Raw genomic sequence first — 23,781 nt, 5'->3', positions numbered from 1 at the left:
GCTGCATTTTCACCATTGCTTTTCAGCATCCTCTACCCAAGAGGTAGAAGTGAAAAATGAAAGAAGACAGTCATCAGCAGTCATGAAACTGGATCATTCTAAGGAAACCATCACTGCTAATCTATGCTGCTGTTGGAATCAGTGAGAAAATTTGCTTACTGTTTCAGTTGCACAGACTTGCACCAGGGAGACACACCTTAGCCTGCCCAAGGTCATCTTGGTTAACAAGCAACTGGACAAGTCAGGGAGGTGATGGAATGCTCTCCACCTATCTGGAAGAGTTCAGCTCCAACAATATTCAAGAAGCTTGACACTATCCAGGGCAAAGCAGCCCACTTGGTACCACATCCACAAACCTTTACTCACTCCATCACTGGCACACAGTAACAGCATTGTGTACCATCTACAAAATGCGCTGCAGAAATTCATCAAGGCTCCTTAGGCAGCACCTTCCAAACCCAGGACTATCATCATATGACAGCACCATGTATACGGAGACACTACTACCTGCAAGTTCCCTTCCAAGTCAGTCACCATCCTGTCTTGAAAATATATTGCTGGTCCTCCAGTGTAATTGGGTCATAATCCTAGAACTCTTTCTCAAATAGTGGTTCAATAAAACAGCTCACCATCATCTACACAAGGGAGAAGTTGGGACTGTTTTATTTGGAGAAGACAACATTTAGAAGAGATTTGATAAAGATACACAAAAAATTAGAAAAATGTTTCCATTCGTGGAAGTATTGAGAACAAGAGGGGGCGGATTTTAATATATTTGGCAAAATATGCAAAAGTGACATGAAGAAGGATTTTTTCATGCAGCGAGTAGTCAGGATCTGGACTGCATTGCTTGGGATTGTGCTGGAGGCATTTAAGAGAGTTTTGGTTTATTGTCTTAAAATGAACACTTTGGCCCACTTAAGGACAAAGAAGGAAAGTTATGCGCTGAGTCAGAGAAAATGGGTGACATTCTTAACGAGTACTTTGCATCGGTATTCACCAAGGAGAGGGACATCACGGATGTTGAGGTTAGGGATAGATGTTTGCTTAGTGTAGGTCAAGTTGACATAAGGAAGGAGGAAGTGTTAGGTATCCTAAAAGACATTAAGGTGGACAATTCCCCAGGTCCGGATGGGATCTATCCCAGGTTACTGAAGGAAGCGGGAGAGGAAATAGCCGGGGCCCTAACAGATATTTTTGCAGTGTCCTTAGACACGGGTGAGGTCCCAGAGGACTGGAGACTTGCTAATGTTGTCCCCTTGTTTAAAAAGGGCAGCAAGGATAATCCAGGTAATTATCGACTGGTGAGCCTGGCGTCAGTGGTAGGGAAGCTACTGGAGAAGATACTGAGGGATAGGATCTATTCCCATTTGGAAGAAAATGGACTTATCAGTGATAGGCAACATGGTTTTGTACAGGGAAGGTCATGTCTTACCAACTTAATAGAATTCTTTGAGGACGTGACAAAATTGATTGATGAGGGAAAGGCTGTAGATGTCATATACATGGACTTCAGTAAGGCGTTTGATAAGGTTCCCCATTGCAGGCTGATGGAGAAAGTGAAGTCACATGGGGTCCAGGGTGTGCTCGCTCGATGGATAAAAAAACTGGCTGGGCAACAGGAGACAGAGGGTAGTAGTAGAAGGGAGTTTCTCAAATTGGAGACCTGTAACCAGTGGTGTTCCACAGGGATCTGTGCTGGGACCACTGTTGTTTGTGATACATGTAAATGATCTGGAGGAGGGTGTAGGTGGTCTGATCAGCAAGTTTGCTGATGACACTAAGATTGGTGGAGTAGCTGATAGTGAAGGGGACTGTCAGAAATTACAGCAGAATATAGATAGACTGGAGAGTTGGGCAGATAATTGAGAGATGGAGTTCAATGCAGGCAAATGCGAGGTGATGCATTTTGGAAGATCAAATTCAAGGGCGAACTATACAGTAATTGGAAAAGTCCTAGGGAAAATTGATGAACAGAGAGATCTGGGTGTTCAGGTCCATTGTTTTCTGAAGGTGACAACGCAGGTCAATAGGGTGGTCAAGAAGGCATATGGCATGCTTTCCTTCATTGGGCGGGGTATTGAGTACAAGAGTTGGCAGGTCATGCTGCAGTTGTATAGGACTTTGGTTCAGCCACATTTGGAGTATTGTGTACAGTTCTGGTCGCCACATTACCAAAAGGATGTGGATGCTTTGGAGAGGGTGCAGAGGAGGTTCACCAGGATGTTGCCTGGTATGGAGGGTGCTAGCTATGAAGAGAGGTTGAATAGACTAGGATTATTTTCATTAGAAAGATGGAGATTGACAGGGGACCTGATTGAGGTCTACACAATCAAGAGGGGTATAGACAGGGTGGATAGCAAAAAGCTTTTTCCCAGAGTGAGGGACTCAATTACTAGGGGTCATGAGTTCAAAGTGAGAGGAGGAAAGTTTATGGGAGATATGCGTGGAAAGTTCTTTACACAAAGGGTGGTGTGCACCTGGAACACGTTGCCAGCGGAGGTGGTACACGCAGACACGTTAGTGTCTTTTAAGATATATTTGGACAGGTACATGGATGGGCAGGGAGCAAATGGACACAGACCGTTAGAAAATAGATGACAGGTTAGACAGAGGATCTTGATCGGCGCAGGCTTGGAGGGGTGAAGGGCCTGTTCCTGTGCTGTAGGTTTCTTTGTTTCTTTATTTCTTTGTTATGAAGGATGTGCATGGCTACTGAGAGAAAGTTGGGGAAAGGGATAAGGCAAATTGTTCCTTTGGACAGCCAGCACAGACACAATGGGCCAAATGGCCCACCTTCATGTTCTGTAATAACACAGTGAATTTGATACAGAAGTCTTCCTTTAAATAGTTATATAAATCTTGTAAAAATATTCTTTGGACTTTTTTTCTGATTTTACAACATTTAATCACAGTATTGTTAAGTCTCATTAGATCCTGGGGCTGTGATGTAATTCTGGCATTTGGAGACACAGTTTGTTTCATGATCTTTTCCTTAAGGTGTGCAACTCCATGACAAAACACATTAAAAAGTAAGGATACACAGATAGATCACTGGACAAAATGGAGATATACTCACCATTACAATGGCAGGTGTGGATTTTCCAAACATCACAACAATCAAGACAGGTATTTTAGTCCTCAAAGGCATCTGCTATTTCCACTGAGTTCAATGCCCAAGATCCAGTACTTCTGGTCTGTGCTGAATTACCTGAACACTACATTGGTATGATCAGTTTGAATACACATAAACTGGGCTAATTTTAAACTTAATGGCTCAAAGCTCGCACCCTTTTTATTTTCCTGTATTATTTCTTGTTGGGTCGTTCTATTTTCCTGGTTACAGTTAAGTTACATTCAAGATAAAAGTTTAAAAAAAGTGAACAAACAATACCTTATCGTATTTGAACAAGCTCTCCAAGAACTTGGCTGGGTCTTGCAAAAGTCCTTTTCCAGGTTCCCAGTAGTCATCTACTTTAGTGCCTGGTTTTTCTCCTGCCACTTTCTTTGGCTTAATTCCCTTCATAATACAGACTGCTTCAATCACCAACTTCACACCGACCGGAGGGCGTTGCATACCTCGCACCTGTATGGTAGAAGTAACATTACCTTCACATGCCAAATCTTTTGAAAACACATTGTCATTCTGTTTCCAAAAGAGAAATACTGAAAATACTGTATTGGGAAGCTAAAGTGTTGGACCTGAAAAGCAGGAGGGGCTTCTACTTGAGAGTGAGTTAAGTTTTCCTGATTGGGTTCTTCTCAGTTCATTACGAATGTATGCACATGTATATTATCAAATTTTATGGGCAGGAAGATATGAAGCCTACTGGAACCTTCTGTACTCCAATGTGCAGGTGCCATATTTAAATGTACCCAGACAGCACTTCGCTCTCTGCAACCCAGGATCATCACAACGTCTGCACATCATCCGACTTGCCCCTAGAGATGTCAGAGGCCAGGCAAAAAGTGGTACCATCCCCTAAGTTATGCCTCCCCTAGATTTTCTCCCAAGGAGATCCATTAGAGAAGGGAAGTTCCTTTTCCTCAGGAAGTTAATAAAAGGCCATCTAAAATTGTGAAGGCAGCCTGCACAAACATGTCCGTAGAAGACAGTGCCTGTGGGTGGCTCAAGAGAACCTGCCTTTAGTATCACAAGAAGATGAATGATCTGCCATACTCTCCCAGGTTATATACACAATTATTTACTCAATGCTTAGTGCTCCTATGAGTGACAATTAACATTTTAAGCTTGCTACTGCTAACAGCTGAATTACAGAAGGTTGGGTACCAGGTATTTCCAACAGACAGCTCAAATGCAATCAATGTCTGTCAATTGTTTGCAGCTAAAAACATAGCACTATACACACAACCTCAACCTCTGCCAGGATTCACACTTAAGTCATTACAGAAGCTGCAACACTGAGCAGGCTTGTAAGCCATCAGCACAATGACCTCTCAGCACAACTAGAAGAACATACTCTGTACATATGATAGTTTGTCACTAAAACCTTGCATGGAAAAAGACACACCTACACAAAATGACCTTTTGAGTTGAGTTCCCTTTGAGTTCAGGTCCTCTTGCTTCACATGGTCAGGTTTGTTGGTGTCAGCCAGTGTAGTTGCCTTACTTGTGCAGTCTTGTTAGCCTGGTCAGGATTCACCCTGAACTCAAGCTGCATATGCTTCATATCAACAAGCTGGACCATATATGACTGAAACTTGTCATGAACTGATTGACATGGAGAATCTTCATCCTTAACTATAAGCTTTTGTGCAAAGAAACTGGAAGGCACTGAGTAACTGAAGATTTTGTACTCACTGGAGTTGCAGAAAGCAATCTACCCCGCAGTCCCATGCCTTATATCTCTACTCCAATTTGTGAACAGGCATAAGTGATAATCGGAACTGCAGATGCTGGAGAGTCCAAGGTAACAAAGTGTGGAGCTGGATGAACACAGCAGGCCAAGCAGCATCTCAGGAGCACAAAAGCTGATGTTTCGGGCCTAGACCCTTCATCAGAGAGGGGCATGGGGAGAGGGATAGAGGGGAAGGCGGACCGAAGATGGAGAGTAAACAAGATAGGTAGAGAGGAGAGTATAGGTGAGGAGGTAGGGAGGGGATAGGTGAGTCCAGGGAAGATGGAAAGGTGAAGGAGGCGGAATGAGGTAGTAGGTAGGAAATGGAGGTGCAGCTTGAGGTGGGAGGAAGGGATGGGTGAGAGGAAGAACAGGTTAGGGAAGCAGAGGCAGGCTGGGCTGGTTTTGGGATGCAGTGGGGGGACGGGTAGAACTGGGCTGGTTTTGGGATGCAGTGGGGGAAGGGGAGATTTTGAAGCTTGTGAAGTCCACATTGATACCATTGAGCTGCAGGGTTCCCAAGCTGAATATGAGTTGCTGTTCGCCCTTGACCGCGTCTCCAGCATTTCCTGCAACACATCCCTCACACCCCGCCCCCGTCTCAACCGCCCCCAGAGGATCCCCCTTGTTCTCACATACCACCCCACCAACCTCCGGATACAACGTATCATCCTCCGACACTTCTGCCATCTACAGTCCGACCCCACAACCCAAGCTATTTTTCCATCCCCACCCTTGTCTGCCTTTCGGAGAGACCACTCTCTCCGCGACTCCCTTGTCTGCTCCACACTCCCCTCCAACCCCACCACTTCCGGCACCTTCCCCTGCAACCACAGGAAGTGCTACACTTGCCCCCACACCTCCTCCCTCCCCCCCATCCCAGGCCCCAAGATGACCTTCCACATTAAGCAGATGTTCACCTGCACATCTGCCAATGTGGTATATTGCATCCATTGCACCCAGTGTGGCTACCTCTACATTGGGGAAACCAGGTGGAAGCTTGGGGACCGCTTTGTAGAACACCTTCCCTCGGTTCGCAACAAACAGCTGCGCCTCCCAGTCGCGAACCATTTCAACTCCCCCTCCCATTCCTCAGATGACATGTCCATCATGGGCCTCCTGCGGTGCCACAATTATGCCACCCGAAGGTTGCAGGAACAGCAACTCATATTCCGCTTGGGAACCCTGCAGCCCAATGGTATCAATGTGGACTTCACAAGCTTCAAAATCTCCCCTTCCCCCACTGCATCCCAAAACCAGCCCAGCTCGTCCCCTCCCCCTACTGCATCCCAAAACCAGCCCAGCCTGCCTCTGCTTCCCTAACCTGTTCTTCCTCTCACCCATCCCTTCCTCCCACCTCAAGCTGCACCTCCATTTCCTACCTACTACCTCATCCCGCCTCTTTGACCTGTCCATCTTCCCTGGACTCACCTATCCCCTCCCTACCTCCTCACCTATACTCTCCTCTATACCTATCTTGTTTTCTCTCCATCTTCGGTCCACCTCCCCCTCTCTCCCTATTTATTCCAGTTCCCTCTCCCCATGCCCCTCTCTGATGAATGGTCTAGGCCCGAAACGTCAACTTTTGTGCTCCTGAGATGCTGCTTGGTCTGCTGTGTTCATCCAGCTCCACATTTTGTATCTTACCAGGAGGAAGAATTGCAAGCAGCACTGACATTAATGTCATGATATCAATCCTATGGCCTCTTCTTATAGCTCAACATTAAATAATACGCCTTTGCTCAAGAGGTGTGAAGCCATACACACCAAAGTAAAACAATGAATGTTGACAATACTGAGGTCCATAACTCTTTGGCCTTTCATCAAAGGGTACAAGGTTAGGCAAAATGAATGGTGATGAATGAAGAAAATATTGCCAATCATGCGCTATCCTTCTTCCTAGTATGAGACTCATACCTGGCCTGCTTTCTTGGGAAGACAGTTATGAATTCTAATGGTTAATCTTACAACCACTTTTGAACATTAACATCTAGGGCAGAATTGTAATGAACGTTATCCGCTTTCCAAATCAGCACAGAAGAGACCTTTCGGCCCATCAAAAGCTACACTAAATCTACACCGTTCAACCTTCTAGCACCAGATTATTTCATTTCAAGTTCTCATCTAAGTAGTTTTTATGGGTTGTAAGGATTCCTGCCTTAGCTATTATCCTAGGCAAAACATACCAGATTCCCATCACTTTCTTTGTGAAATATTTTTTACTCAAACTCCCTCTAAACCACATACCTTTCACTTAAAATTACGCCACTTATTATTGAACTTCGAATAAGAGGAGTAGCTGTTTTGTATTCACTCTATCCATGCCCCTTGCAATCTTATACAACTCGAAGAGGTCTTCCCCAAAACCTTCTCTACTTCAAAGAAAACAACCCAAGCTTATCCAGCCTCTCGACATTGCTAAAGTGCTCCATCCCAGGCAACATCTTGGTGAATCTCCTTTGTGTCCCCTTCAGTGCAATCACATCCTTCCTATAGTGTGGACAGCAGAACTGCATACAGTACTTCAGCTGTGACCTAATCATAGTCCTATAAAGCTCGAAACTAACTTCCCTTCTCTCAAAATTTATCATTACTTTTGAAAAACTATCACATAAGATATGCAATTTGCACAATTCATCCAGAATTTTGCTGGGTGCTGATAGCTTGTGCAGTGGAGAGTAAGCCTGAGTGTTCTGCTGGACATGTGTTTCTAAGGGACCCTTTCCATGGAGTAAAGTTTCCCAACTTTAAGGACATTTAAATGGTCATTGGATAAGCATACGGATGATAATGGAGTAGTGTAGGTTAGATGGGCTTCAGGTTGGTTTCACAGGTCGGCACAACATTGAGGGCCGAAGGGCCTGTACTGTGCTGTAATGTTCTATGTTCTATGTTCTATGTTCTAAATTGTCACTGTACAATGAATCCGATAGGTTCTACAAATTCAAACAGTAATTCTTGCTGAGCTAGCTGTCAGTAATTGCTGTGTACTTTGCTACACGATCATCCATACCCTACTCAGAAAGCATGGAGCATTCATCTTTATTACGAGTATGACATTATTGGAATTTCACCATTTCAGGATAATTCATTTCATGATTATCTCACCAACCTTTACGTTCTGTCTCTGTTTCTGAAGAAGGTATTTTGGTTTTGAAAACCTTGGAAAGCCATTCCCTTTTGAACAGGATTTGTGCTTAGTATTTTAGTTTTGATGACACATATTCTTTTCTTTTGAGCATATTCTAAACTTATCAAGAAAACAAAGCTTTGAAATATGAATAAGAAATGTAACTTGTTACTTGTGACATATGTTAACTCCTTCTGGAATAGCTGCCTTTTTCTCTGACCTTATGCCTGATCCTCCTTGTCACTGCTGAGAAGACTGTAAACTCCCCGTATTCTGCAAACCTGTTCCTACAGCTTTTGATCAAGAATCCCTGACTGGAGATGTTGTGATCGGTCTTCTTTCCCTTTCCAGAGCCTGCTTTGATGATCACCAGTTTTTACTATTTGTCTGGAGCTGGAAGCTATGGCCAAATAATGAGTTCATGAGGTCTGGGCTTTGTTCATGTATGAGGAGGATCCAAGGATTCGTGGGCTGTCTGTATGCGTCCATTAGGAATGGGCAGCTTTGACATGTGGGGATTTGGATGTAGCAGTCCAGTGTGCAGGCAATCATTGGGTATATGTGCATTTTGCTTTCCTGGTGCATTGCATATGCACATAGCTTACAGGAACATTGGTTTGAGGCATAGAATATCAAGTCCTGGGGACTTATACTTCAGTCCCATTAATTTCTATAACATATTCTTCCTACTAATACTGATTTCCTTTAATTTCTCATTCTTATTTCAAATTCCTTTGACTCTGCCTGTAATGAACTAACATTTGTCTTAGTAATTTTTAGCAAGTTTGCAGACGAGACAAAGGTTGGAGGTGTCGTTGACAGTATAGAGGGCTGTTGTAGGCTGCAGCGGGACATTGACAGGATGCAGAGATGGGCTGAGAGGTGGCAGATGGAGTTCAACCTGGATAAATGCGAGGTGATGCATTTTGGAAGGTCAAATTTGAAAGCTGAGTACAGGATTAAGGATAGGATTCTTGGCAGTGTGGAGGAACAGAGGGATCTTGGTGTGCAGATACATAGATCCCTTAAAGTGGCCACCCAAGTGGACAGGGTTGTTAAGAAAGCATATGGTGTTTTGGCTTTCATTAACAGGGGGATTGAGTTTAAGAGTCGTGAGATCTTGTTGCAGCTCTATAAAACTTTGGTTAGACCGCACTTGGAATACTGCGTCCAGTTCTGGTCGCCCTGTTATAGGAAAGATGTGGGTGCTTTGGAGAGGGTTCAGAGGAGTTTTACCAGGATGCTGCCTGGACTGGAGGGCTTATCTCATGAAGAGAGGTTGACTGAGCTCGGACTTTTTTCATTGGAGAAAAGGAGGAGGAGAGGGGACCTAATTGAGGTATACAAGATAATGAGAGGCATAGATAGAGTTGATAGCCAGAGACTATTTCCCAGGGCAGAAATGGCTAGCACGAGGGGTCATAGTTTTAAGCTGGTTGGAGGAAAGTATAGAGGGGATGTCAGAGGCAGGTTCTTTACACAGAGAGTTGTGAGAGCATGGAATGCGTTGCCAGCAGCAGTTGTGGAAGCAAGGTCATTGGGGTCAGTTAAGAGACTGCTGGACATGCATATGGTCACAGAAATTTGAGGGTGCATACATGAGGATCAATGGTCGGCACAACATCGTGGGCTGAAGGGCCTGTTCTGTGCTGTACTGTTCTATGTTCTAATTGTTTCTTTTCTACATACCTATAGAAGCTTTCACTTCCTTTTCAAGCTTTTGACTGGTTTACTTTCATATTCTACTGCTTTCTTTTTATATCAGTTTCTGTGCTCTGTGCCAAAATCTTCACAATCCTCAGGTTTATTTCTATTTTGGTAACTTCCATCTCATTTAATGCATCCAAGCACCAATTTCCAGCAAGCTTTCCCAACCCCTACCCTCACCCTGTGCCACTCCTGCTAGTGATACCCTCTGCCCAATTTCTCTACCCTCTTGGCCAAGACACAGTGGCTTACTCATTAGCCTCTGAATGCATTCAGCACTAAACTCCCACTTGTTTGTCGCCTTTATATATCTACCAAAGTTCTAAAGCTTTCGTTTCTATGCACTTTCAAATAGATTTCAATTGGCAACTTGATTGCCTTAATCTTTTTCTCACTGCAGAGGGCATGTGCTCCACCAATACTGATGGCTGCCCTTTGGATATCTGGACACAAGAGTTGTCGGACTTTGTTAGCCTTCCTGCTCGGCCTGCTGTGTTCATCCAGCTCTACACCTTGTTATTCTTGACATCTATTCTTACATCTTTTGTCTCAATACTCCACACTATCTCACCCAGGCTGCCTTCGAGCCTATCCATAAGGGCTCAGATAATTCAGTCTTTTGTAATATTATTAGGTGCAACCTCATGGGGTGCACAAGGAGGAGATCAGAAAACTGGGATAGCAGCTAATTTGATGCAAATTGATCATAGGCCACTCTCATGTGCCAACTTTGAAAAGGTACACACTTCTCAGGTTAGGGTATGTTTAATTCTTCTCAGCATGATTGGAAATCACGAAACTTCATCTCTGGATGTTAACAAGACTATAATTAGCCCTTTCTCATTTTGTTATACCAGATGTAAAATAGCAGATTCACTAGCTGGGTTCTCAACACACTGTTCTACAAAAAAAAACTCATATGCATGCCATGAATTTGTAGATGCAGAAAGGATTTTTCTCTTGCTTGGGCAGTCTACAACCAAGGGACACAGGCTCAGAATAAGGGGCAAGCCATTTCCAACTGTGATGAGGGGAAATCTCTACCTAGAATTGAATCTTTGGAATTTTCTATCCAAGAGGGCTGCGAAAACTCAGTAATTTCTAGAAGCCTTTCTAGATATGAATGACATCAAGGATTATGGGGATAGCATGGGAAAATAGTATCGATATCATTGATTAGACATGATCTAGAATGGTGGAGCAGACTTGCAGTGTTGAATGGCTTACTCCTGCTCCTATGTTCCTATGTTAATATTAACTATATATTAATTGTGTGCAGGCATTGGGCATTAAATAGGGATTCACATGTGCAATTTGAAGTAGACACATGAAACTGTGGTTATTGCATTATGAGCTTGTTTGTAATGTGAATAAATGTCTGTAAAAACGTATAAAGATTGGCTCAATTTCTATCCTTCATCAACTGGCTTTTCCGATTGCAACAAATAACTTCACAAGACCAGATCTATCCATCTTCGGTCCGCCTCCCCCTCTCTCCCTATTTATTTCAGAACTCTCTCTCCATCTCCCTCTCTGATGAAGGGTCTAGGCCCGAAACGTCCGCTTTTGTGCTCCTAAGATGCTGCTTGGCCTGCTGTGTTCATCCAGCTTCACGCTTTGTTATCTTGGATTTTCCAGCATCTGCAGTTCCCATCATCTCTGTATACGTGATTCCTAAAAGCTACATAAAATACATAAGGCATATTGGAAGTAACTGGAAGAAAAAGTGCTAAGAGGTTCACCTCTGTCACATCATTTTTGTTCAAGGACTTCAGGCTGGCTAAAGCCGCATCCAAAGCAGGCAATGCCTCATCTAAGTCTTTTTGAGCATCATCAGCAATTGACTGGGCTATATTTGCCTTTGCTGAAGCCTTCGCCTCCTCTTCACTAACGGCCTTTCGTGTTTCTTCTGCAATAGCAGTATCAACCTAGAACACAAGAGGACTATCAGCAACAACACACAAGCAAACTTTTACATGGCTCAGAATTTCAGTAAGTGTAGGTATTAGCTGCAACTTGACATTTCTTTCAAAAGAAGTCAATAAAGTTCTCAATAAACTAACAATGTTGTGCAATCTAAGCAACAAATCTCATTACTATTTTGTACAATGCTGAAAATTAACTAATCATCATACAGACACATTGATATGAATACTGTTTTAATTTGAAGACAATAGCACAGACATCACAATTTTGGTACAGACATCTGCTATTGTTGAACTATTGAGATTCAGTTGGCATTTTCATTAATTATCATCCAAGTGCATTACATTGAGCAGTTTAGTTGGGCTTGGTTCCTTTAAGAATCTGGAATTCTTTTGCAGTGAATCTATGAATCTCATTGGAAACTCCTTCCTCTTTGTTACATGTTAAGCAATTTAGGATTACCATGGCTGCATTAAAATCCTAGAACTTCCTTCCTAACAACACTGTGAGCATACCTACAATACATAGGCTGCAGTGTTTCAAGAAGGTAGTTCAGCACACTTTCTCAAAGACATTTGTAATAGAGTCACAGAATCCCTACAATGTGGAAAGAGGCAATCAGCCCACCAAGTCTCCACAAACCTTCTGAAAGCATCCCATTTGTACCCAGCCCACTGTCTAAGAATAAGGGGTAAGCCATTCAGGACTGAGATGAAGGAGAATTTCTTCATTCAGAGAGTTGTGGAACTGTGGAATTCTCTCCCACATGGAGCTGTTGGGGCCATTACATCAGATATAATCAAGAGAAAGCTGGATGTGGCCCATGTAGCTAAAGGAATCAAGGGTTTTGGGGAGAGGGCAGGAATGGGATACTGAGATTACATGATCAGCCATGATTGTATTGAATGGTGTTGCAGGCTTGAAGGGGCAAGTGGCCTATTCCTGCACCCTTTTTTTATGTTTCTGTCCCTGTAATCCCAAACTTACCATAATCCACCCAGCTTGCATGTCCCTAGACACTACAGACAACCTTGCATGGCCAGTCCATGCACACCTTTGGACTTTGGGAAGAAACCGGAGCACTGGGCAGAAACTCAAACAGATACAGGGAGAACACACAAAGTCCACACAGGCAGTCACCTAAGACTGGAATTGAACCCAGGTCCCTGGCACTGTGAGGCAGCAGTGCATAACACTGAGCCACTATGTCATCCTTGCCCAGCCTTGCCAGCAATGCCTACATTCTGTGAAAGAATAGAAAATATATAATACTCCTGTAGCCATCTTTCCAATAGTATTAAAGTGTCTGTGGCCCTTTTAGCCAGGCATGAGTACATTTAAATAAGAATCCTGTGACCTGCATTGAATCTCCAAAGCCATTTTAAGTGTTTAGTCAGTGGAATACCTACGCAGGACGCTGATCAGTAAATGTAAAGTTTGGTATACGGTAAGCAGAGGTCCTTTGAGTTAAGGTAAAAGCTTATTTTTGAAGGACTAGGCTGCTGCTCCATATTTTTCCTCCAATTCCATGATCACTCCAATCCCTAGATTACCATGTTGCTAGTTTGTGTGGCCACTTCCCTGCCTGATAATGTGCAAGCTCAAAGTCAGAGAGTTGCACTGGAGTATCCAATTGAGGCAGAGAATATCTTGACACTAGGTTAATGAGGCTTGATCTCGGAAATGGGTTGAGCATCTCAACATCTTCATATCTGTCTCAGCTCATTACCTCCAGACTAGATCCTTTCAATGTTTTCCTGGACAACATCAGAACTTTCGCACTCTTTCAACTTAATTTCGTCCAAAACTCTGCTGCTGGTACTCTGACATGTAACAAATTCTGTTTGTCCATAACCTATTTACTTGCTGACCTCTCTTGCCCCTAGTCTGCTAAGGTCAAGAGTTTAAAATCCTCATTTTTGTATTGTAATCTCTCCATAGCCTTGCTCTCTGCAACCCTCCAACAATTTTGTTCTCCAATTCTGACTCTTCGCATCCAGGTTTTAATCTCTCAACAGTGGTAGCCATGGATTCATCTGCCAACGTGTAAACGATTCCATTTTTAAACCTATTCACGTTTCTCTCCTCATTTACAAACATCCTTTCGGCATATTCATTTAATTGTTTGGCTTTGATCACTATTCTCGAGTTTTCTTATGTGGCCCAGTTTGAGACAAATTACTTGATTAAAAGTGGTACTTAAATGAAAGGATTGCCGAAAATGCCAAATTTAAAGCAAGATATAAATTATACTTCAGGAGATTAGGGTGCTGATTGGTTGGCACATAGAGTCTGATTGGCTGAGGCATTGCTGTGGAAAAGGCAACAGGGGAACCCTAAGGTTCCCAAAGCTCAGGTAATTAAAATAAAAGCGTAAAGCTTAAATAAGGGAAAGGGGCGTATGGGGGGGAGAAGCAGTATCAGATCCTGAGGGAATGTGGGTGTCGATACTGGGGACAGGTGGGGAGTGTCGGGTTCTGTGTGTATCAGTGTTAGGTTCAGAGCTGGCGAGATGTATTTGAGTGGCAGTGGTGCGGTAACTTACAGTCAGGTTAACAATTACATCACATCTTTAATTGTCTAACCTTTTCTGGGTAATTAGCTACTTAATTGCAGCTAACCCTCCAAATGCTCCATTTGAAACAGACACTTGTGGAGTGTTCCAACTGCAGGGGAATTATGCAACAGAGCCTTTAATTTCCCCGGGCAATTCCCACAAAGTCTGCTATGTCTGGGCTTCCAATTTACAACTATTAACAACACGGTAGAAACCACTATCGGATCATCAGAAAATCCAGGCCAATATTTCCCGATATGGATAGGTTTGTATTTTGTTTATGGAGAATGCTATGACACTACATACATATTGGGGGTTAGTTAACTCAGTTAGCTGAATGGCTAGTTTGTGATGCAGACTGATATCAACAGTGTAGTTTTAATTCCAGAAATGTTCTATGTTCTATGCTGAGGTTACTATGGATGTCCTGCCTTCTCAACCTTGGCTCGTGTCTGAAGTTTGGTGGTTAGAACCACAACCAACTGTTTCTATCTAATGAGGCAGTGGGACTTTGGTGACTTTATATAACATATATATTTTTATCAGAGGAAAATCATTATCAAACCAAAGACATACAAGAAAATGGAAACTTCCATTTTCCTCCCGATTTTGGTCCTACTGTGGGACCAACTGTATCTTTTATGTTCTTATTTCCTGATATTAAGTTATTTAACTGTTAACCATGTTAATTTCATTGTGGGCTGTATAGCTGATATTCACTCTGCAGATGTTAGGCACAGTACTTACACTGCATCAAACAGTACCCAAACTATTCATTTTACTCTATTATACTGGTTTATTGCAAATATCCAAACAGAGCTTTGAGCAGACTGTTATTCAAACACAGGGCTCCCTGCTAAGAGTGTGGAATATGTCTGACACTACCCATTGGCCATCAATGGTCTTGTCAATATTGTGCATTATTATGCTGACCGCTAAAGTAGTACCGCCAGGCCATGAGCAAGATTGATAATAGGAGCTGTAACACTACCAGTCAGATTAAAAATAAAACAAAACTGAAAATGTTAGAAAAAAAATTCTGGAAATACAGAACAAGCAAAAAGATTTTATGCAATCAAGATTATAAATCAATTTTCGATTAAGCCAAAGATCACATCAATTGAAAATGACTTTGTGGAGAGCAGTTGGTCTATAAGTTTCCTCAGCTGGTTTCAATTACCTGCAGAGGTTGTGGGTAATTTTCTAGCTATTCTTCCTTTACTGGCCCTGAGTTTATTCTAGTGCTTATTCCTTATTATAGGGGATTATTATATGGCTACAGGGAAATGTTTCATTATAATCCTTCAGCCATAATGCTGTGGGGCAGAATCAATAGAACAATGGGCCTTAGGAGCCTATCAATTTTGCATTCACTTATATTAACTGTTTTAGAAATAAAACTCCATGTCAGCATAGGATACTCTTCTCTTGCAATACAGTAAATTTCTGATCCAACTCTACAGCATATCCCAACATATTAAATTTACTGTACCTTTATTTTTTCCATTGTCGTTACAGTATCTTGGGCTGCTTCTTCTAGAAGGGGTCTCATGGATTCCAACTCTTCCTGCATTTTAGCCACATCCTCTGCAGTGCGCAGAAGCTAAAGCAGAAAAGCAAGGAAAGATTCAGTAAAACTTACACTGAATGGCATTTAAACATAGAAATGTGTCAGCATGAGCTGTCACTGATCTATGTTGAATGCTTAGTGTTGAAATGAGCAATTTTACTGAACAATGAAGTAGCCACAAATCTTGAGTATTTCTGAAAAAATTGTACATTTTGTTGAAGTTCATCTTGTAGTCATCAAGCCATTTTGCGAGAATACAAATTCAATGGGTAAACCACCATTTACACTGAATGCATAACAATGCCTCTACCAGTCAGAACCCACCTGGCAAGTAATCAGCATTTCATGCAGTATAAATATTGGTTTCCCCATTGAATTTACAGTTGTGAAATGTTCTATGAGTGCAAGACAAATGCTTTGATCAAATGTGATGTTTTCAAGTAATACTCAAGTTCTGTACAACCAAATTGGTGTGGGCACGATGGTCTTCAATTCATAAGGCACTGGCACCAGTACTGCAGTGGAAGGTAATGTGGGTCAGGTTCCTTGCGAATCACAGGGCTTTAAACCAAGTAGAGGGGAGGAGAGTTTGGGAGAGGAGAAATGTAGGTTTACAAAGCAACAGTACATGGCGTTATTGCAGGGAAGCCATTTGGTTAATGAACCCAGAGCGGGAAAGGAAGGGACAGAGCATACAAAATAGAAAAACAGCAGTAAATAAGATCAAAAGTCAAAATAGTGGAAAAAATATTAAATTAATATATTTTGAATGCCTGAAGCATTTGACAGAATAAATTAGCTAACAGCACAAAAAAGTTAATGTGTATAATCTTACAATCATTACAGAGACACAGTTGCAAGGATCAGTAAGTTTTACACAATCAGGTTGAAGGCATCTCATCTAGAATGAGAAACAGCCTAGTGAGTATATACTTCGGGGGCCTTGGAGGCAGTATGGCAGAAGGGAATAGGTGCTTTTTGGTAACTGGCTTATAAGGTCTTTTTAACAGGATCAGGGTCCAGGCACAAAACAAAGAGTGACATCACAGGAAAACTGTATGTTTACTGATTGGTAATAGCGATTATTTTGACTTAGGTTGCTTTCTGGGTGAAGGTAAATATGAGAAACATTTATGAATTAAAACTAAAAGACCAGTAAGAAATGTTTAAAAAACAAAATAAGAACTAAGTAAGTAAAATGGAGATGCAGGGTAAGGTGATATGATGGATGAAATAGGAGAAATGGGAACTGTGGGAATATGAGTAGCTAGGGGCTAAATTATAAAGCAGAACAAAAAGTTAAGAAAACTCCAGATAACAACTCAAATCACAAACTAATTGGCAAAGAATCTACAAGATTAAAGAGGTAAACATGTGGCTCAAAGATTGGTGTGAGAGAAACAGGTTCAAATTCAAGAGACCGAAACAGCTGCAGATGCTGTAAATCAAGAGTCACAAGAATTGACTCTGCTTTCTCTCCACAGATGCTGCCACGCCGGCTGAGCCTTTCGAGCAATCTCTGTTTTTGTTTGAATCCATGGGACATTGGAACCAGTACTAGGGAAAGAGGAAGCTATGAGAATGGGATAGGCTCCACCTGAGTCATGCTGGAACCAGAGTCTTGGCGAAGCACTGTTGGTAGAGTTTTAAGTATTTTGCGGAAGTTCTGTTGCACAGAAATGATAAAATCTAATGAAAGAATTAAGATTACAGGTTAATGATGGCGTTGGTTATCACTAGAAAATAAAACAAAGGGACAGAATGGATTTATATAATATTATACCAAAGAACCATAGAAGTGTAGGGAAACACAATAATAGAACAAACTTAAAGGCTTAGTATCTTAATGCTGGAAGCATTTTGAATACGTTAAATAAACTGATGGTGCAAATTGAGGTAAATAAATATGATCTTATAGCTATTATAGGAAATGGTTACAAGGAGATCAAAATTGCGAACTTGACATCCCAGGAATATTTGACCTTGTGAAGACACAGGAGGGATGGAAAAGATGTGGTGGGGTAGCACTGTTAATAAGAAATGAAATGATGACAGTTGTGAGGATGACCTAGGCTTGGATGATGTACAGTGTATTTGGGCAGAAATAAAACAAGCAAGGGAAAGAAGACATTGGAATAAGTATTATACAGACCACCAAAGAGTAGCCACTCTGTAGGACTGGCTATAAATCAACAAAATATAGGACAATGCAAAAAGAATACAGCAATAATTATGGGTGACTTTAATCTTCATGTTGATTGGGTTAGTTCAATTAGAAAAGATAACTATGACAACTAATTCATAGAGTGATAATAAACAAAAAACATGAAACTGCAGATGCTGGAGATCAGAAATAAGAACAGAAATTGTGGGAAAACACAGCTGTTCTGGAAGCAGCTGTGGAGAAAAAGGAGAGTTAACATTTTGGTTTCAGTTCTGAAGAAGAGGTACTGTTTTCTGTCCACAGAGTTGCTGAGTTTTCCAGCAAGTTCTGCTTTTGTTGTGATAATTCATAGAGTGCAATAGGGCTAGTTTCCTACAGCAATGTTCCATGAGTTAACCAGGAATCAGGCTATTTTGGATCTGGTAATGGATAATGGGGCAGTTTAATAAATTACCTCTGAGTAAGAGATCCCCTAGGAAGTAGTGATCACAACCTGATAGAATTTAATATTCAGATCACATGAGAAGCTTGGAAATAACTGTGTTTAACTTAAAAAAAGGGAATTACAATGAAACAAGGATAGAGTCAGTTAAAGTGAAGTGAGCAGATAGATTAGCAGGAATGACAGTAAGCAAACAGTAGCAGGCATTTAAGGAAGTAATTCACTCTCAGCAAAAATTAGGAGGAAGGATTCTAAAAGAGGGATAAAGCAACCATGGCTATTCAAGGAAGTTAAGGAAAGTATTAAGTTGAAAGAAAATTCATATAAGGATGCAAAAGTCAGTGATAGCCATAAAGATTGGAATAAATTGAGAATGAGCAAAGGATAAAACAATAATGATGACAGAGAAAATAAACTATAGTGCAAACTACTAAGGAATATAAAAATGACAATAAGAGCGTCTTTAAATATATAAAAAGGAAGAGAGGGGTCAAAGTGCACACAGACTCTTTAGAAAATGAATCTGAGGAGTTTTTTTGAGGAATAAAGAATTGGCAGAGGAGTTAAAGAGATATTTTGCATTAATCTTTACAGTAGAAAATACTTTGAACATACCATTAATATGAAAGAATGCAGGGAAGGACTTAAGTACCATCACCATCACTACAGCAGTTGAACCCCAGCCCTGATGGCTTCCATCACAGGATCCTAAAAGAGGTAGCTACAGAGATTATGGATGCATCAGTTGTAATTTTTCAAAAATCATTGGAGAGGTACCAGAGAATTAGAAACAGCTAATGTGATACCTCATTCAAAAAGAGAGGGAGGCAAAAAGCAGGTAACTATAGGCCAATTGGCCTAATATTTATTATTAGAAAAGTACTGGAATCAATTATTAAGGAAGTAATAGCAGAAATTTGAAATTCATAATCTAATCAAGCAGAGTCAGCATGGCTTTATGAAAGGGGAAATCGTGTCTAACTAACTTATTAGAGTTTTTTTGAGGAAATCACAATCAGAGTGGATAGAGGAGAACCAGAATATATGTTGTATTTGAACTTCCAGAAGACATTTGACAAGGACTTCACAAAAAGTTGTCATAAGTTCAGAGCCGACAATGTTGGAGGTAGTATGTTGACATGCATAGAGAATTGGTTCATAGGCAAGAAACAGTGTATGGGGCTAAGGTGTTCTTTTTCAGGTTGCCGTCCTAGGACTACAGGGGTCCACAGGGATCAGTGCTGAGACTGCAGTTGTTAACAGTATATATTAATGACTTAAAACAGGTGATTAGGTAGGTTGTGAGAGGTATACAAACAGTTTAAAGAGAGATATTGATAGGGTAAATGAATGGGCAAAAAGTTAGCAAGTCGAGTGTAATGTGGGGAAGTGTCAACCGTGTATTTAAGAAAGGAGAACAAAAGAACAGAATATTTAGATGCAGAAAGCTGCATGGAAAGGGACTTGAGGTACTTATGCATGAAACACAGAAAGCTAGCAGAAAGTGATATTCAAGAGTGAAATAGACTGACTGGGGAAAAGGCAGGAAAATGAATTTGAGGATTATCAGATCATCCATGATCTCATTCAATGGTGGAGCAGAATTAATGGGCTGGGTGGCCTACTTCTTCTCCTATGTCTTACAGTCTTGTACTGTTTGTAACCAGATTTTTTGTCTTACACATCATGGAATTAATAATTTACCTGGTTTAAAGCTAGAGCCCACACCAACAGGCCATTGGACAGGGGTCTCAGGAAGGTTTATTAGGGTTTCTGTTGTGTCGGGTCTTACACGTCTTCATGTTGGAGTGCAACATCTGAATTAAAAGCCTCACTTGCAGTTGGGGTCCATGGAAGATATACGATCATGCATTTCTGTACCCTGCCATGTGGCATCCTGCAAGCAAGCATGCTTACTACCAACCTGCTGTGAAGAGCTAACTTAGCAGAAATAATGAAACAAACCTAGAAACTTGCTGTACTTTGGGACTCTAAAGTTACTAAAACCAACCAGCAAAGAATACCACCTTGTCCAGGCCACCTTTCATCCTGTTTCTGTCAGTTCTTAGCATTTGTATTTTTATATCGATCAGCACAGAGAAGAGGCTAAGCAAGTCCAGATAGCTCTTGGGTGTGATGTAGTTGTATCTGGAAAGTTCTGCCCGATACTGCAGGGATTTCTTTGCAACTGTTTGGTGAATATAGACGCACATCTTGACCTTCAGGGAAGAAATGAAGAAAGCTCAGTTTTTCATGCAGATTGTAACAAGAAACTGTATACCATTATTTTGAAGAGCCTAACAATTGAAATCTCACCAGTGCAGTCATGATGCCTGGCCTGGATTCAAGCTCTGGCAGCTCCCCTAGGTAAGTGTTTGCAACGGACATGAGTGCTTCAGTTGGCCATTCATTAAACCAATCAATGGTACAGCATGTCACAAGAGACGGGAACTGGCGCAGACGAGCCCTGAATATTTCTCCAATTGGACTGGGGACATGAAAACATAGCAGGTTCTGATGAGAATTACTCACAAAAATATCACAAGTAACATTTAGCTATGCAGCGTTTCAGTTAATTACACAATCATGGAGTATGATTTAACCAAATTGTAGATTTGATAGGCTACTTTGAAAGCATTCTTGTTTTCTGGCTTAGCTCAATGTCAATACTTACAGAGGTAAAACTCAATCACAAGTTAATACTGCTTGAAGGAGAAACATTCCTAGATACACCTACACCAAGGGGATTGCAATGGTTCACAGTCAATGTCGCCAAAGGCAGCTAATCTCACATCCCATGAAAGAATAAAAACAGCAGAAAAGCAAAGAAACCCTCAACTCATTTTTAAAAAGTAATGGATTTGCACCTGAAAAGCTGTAATTTGTAAGGCTACAGGTGCTGCTGAGTGGTATTTGAATGGGCAGTTAGTTTATTCAGCCAGTCCAGACACGTGTGCTGAATTGCCTTTGTCTGTGCTGTATCTTTTCTAAGGTTTTTTGGTTCTATGCTGCCTTGGGGAGTTACTCTCATCTTACATTTGGAATTTGGGTCTTTAGTCTATGTTTGTTCGAAGGATATAATTAGTTCTGGAGGTGATTCATCTCAGGAAAACTGAGCATAGGTGGTGAAATTAACTGTTTGGTTTGGATTTGTCTGGCATTTTATGGACATTTTTGAACTTTGTCAATTAGATGCAAGTTTTGTACTTATAGTGGAACAGTTTGACTTTGGGTACAGCTAGTTCCTTTGCAGTCTTGGCTGTATCCTGTGCAGTCAGTCATTCCTTGATATCACATGGAATGAGCTGTAGAGTGGCATTTGTCATGTCAGGGACCTAAAGAAGAGGTAAAAACTTATCACCTATTGAGCACTTCTGGCTGAAGAGGTTGCAAATGCTTTAATTTTGTATGTTACACTAACTTGATGCATTCTGCTATCATTAACGAGGATATTCATGTAGTCTCTTCCGGCCCTTAGTTTTTCAATTGTCAACCACCACTCAAAACTGGATGTTGCCAGACTGTAGAGTTCTGACCAGAATTTTTTTTAACTTTGGGATCATTTAGCTCTGTCTATAGCGAACTGCTTACAAACATATACTCATGTTTTGTAGCTTCATGAGGTCCACACCTACTTCTTATGTGCATCTAGCACTGATCCAGGAATGTTCTCCTTGGCAAGTTACTGAAACCTGTGTTGGTTTCCTGGTTTTATGGCAATAAGGGAGTAAGGGATATGCAAGTCAATAAAATTACTGATTGTCGTGGAGAACGTTTCTGTTGCTTCAAGTGCCTCACAATTCCTCACTGATGTGCAATTTTGAGCTGCAAGGTCTGCTTTGAATCAATCCCATTTAGGCAAACACAATGGATTGAGACTTTAGCGTGAAGGTGGGACTTCACTTTCATAAAGACTTTCTGGTGGTCACTTCTACTGAGACAGCCATGGGAAAATACGTCTGTGACAGGTAGACGAGTAAGGACAAAACCATGTAGTTTTCTTCTCTCATTTTGGTTTCACGCCACTTATCACAGGCTCACTTTGGCAGATAATGTTCTTCAGGACTTGGCCAAATCAGCCAATAATGGTTCTGTCAAGAAACTCTTGGCAATGGGTATTGAAGTTCCCCACACAGAGTATACCTGTTATCCTCAGTGCTTTTGTTATCCTCAGTGCTTTTTTCATGTAGTATTCAACCTCAAGGAATTCTGAATCATCAGTTGAGGGAGACAGTTGGTGGTAATCAGTAGGAAGTTTCCTTTTTTAACCTGATATCCCTTTATGGGATTTAATACCAATGTTGAGGACCCTGAAGAGCATCCCCTCCAAACTCTTATAACACAGTGCTGCCTACTTAATTGGGTTTGATGTGTAAGTGGATGATTTTGCTTAAGAGGACATTAGGGTACCAGGCAGGATTTTACTACAATTTGGGTTCATAGTCACCAAAGTCAACTTAGCTTTTTATAGCTAGTTAATCAATTGTATTGGATTCAAATTCCTTTAGCAGCCAGTGGAATTTGAACTCCTTTTTCCGCAGCATATGTCCAAATCTCTGGATTACTAAATGCAACTATTCCAGAGTACAAACAATCGTAGGGATTGTTGATTGTTAGAGAATAGACATTGGCCCTGACATTGCATACAAGGTGATCCCGAGCTCAGGGGTTCCTCAGGCCTGGCCAGTGCCAATCAACATGGTTGGGATACCCTGAATTATTTTGGGGCCCAATGGAATTAAAGCAGAAAGCTGCAAGGATTGCCTTCTTAATCTTGGACCCGTCAGTTTTATTTTCTTAAAGTTCAGTTCATGCACTGCCACCCTAAAACTTTTTCAGCAATTATTCTATTTGAATGTCAGATGTAATTTCATTGCTGTAATATTATTTTGTATATTATACTTATTTGCTAAACTAAATGTTAAAAAGTTCTGTCTAAACACTTTGACCTTATGCTGTAATATTGCTGAATGAACACAATGCACTTATTTGAAACTAGCAGCTTTAATGAAAGCAGCACCCTGTATTTTAGAATTTCATTCCAGAATCTTGCCCCTCATCATATTTCACACTACTTTCAATAGCAAGATCAAACACCCTCTCAAACATCTGCTCAGTTTGATTTCTCGGAACAAAAATAATAGCAAATTACTGTTCATTCTGTAATTTTTCACATGATCATTTAGTGCTGATGTTATGCTGTTTAGTTTTAAAGCCTTTATTTTTGCTGTCATTTTTCTTTACTCACCATCCTATTTGCTCTCGTAAATTCAGTTTTCTATTTTTATGTTTGCATTTTATAAATTATTATTGTTTGTATTTTGCTGTTCCTCTATGATATTTAACATATAGTTTTAAATATTAATTTTATTGTCTGTTTTTAGACTTGTCTCTCACCTTCCTTTTGACAAGGACCCAAACAATTA

The 23,781-nt window shown here is 41.1% G+C and overlaps 1 protein-coding gene across 1 annotated transcript in view; it reads right to left on the bottom strand.

Annotated features, from left to right (window-relative positions):
* The window catches only part of dnah1 (dynein, axonemal, heavy chain 1), a 392,016-nt gene that overhangs the window by 109,740 nt on the left and 258,495 nt on the right, over positions 1–23,781 (bottom strand). Inside the window, exons 51-55 of the mRNA XM_059649497.1 lie at positions 20,672–20,843; positions 20,383–20,574; positions 15,672–15,782; positions 11,439–11,624; positions 3,395–3,586 (exon numbers count right to left, since the gene is read on the bottom strand). Coding sequence (XP_059505480.1) covers positions 3,395–3,586; positions 11,439–11,624; positions 15,672–15,782; positions 20,383–20,574; positions 20,672–20,843 — 853 coding nt within the window. The remainder of the gene's footprint in view (positions 1–3,394; positions 3,587–11,438; positions 11,625–15,671; positions 15,783–20,382; positions 20,575–20,671; positions 20,844–23,781) is intronic.

Source organism: Stegostoma tigrinum, chromosome 11 (assembly GCF_030684315.1).
Source record: "Stegostoma tigrinum isolate sSteTig4 chromosome 11, sSteTig4.hap1, whole genome shotgun sequence".
Classification (NCBI taxonomy): domain Eukaryota; kingdom Metazoa; phylum Chordata; class Chondrichthyes; order Orectolobiformes; family Stegostomatidae; genus Stegostoma; species Stegostoma tigrinum.
The sequence above is the reverse complement of the archived record's forward strand: the minus strand, read 5'-3'. Positions and strand labels throughout refer to the sequence as shown.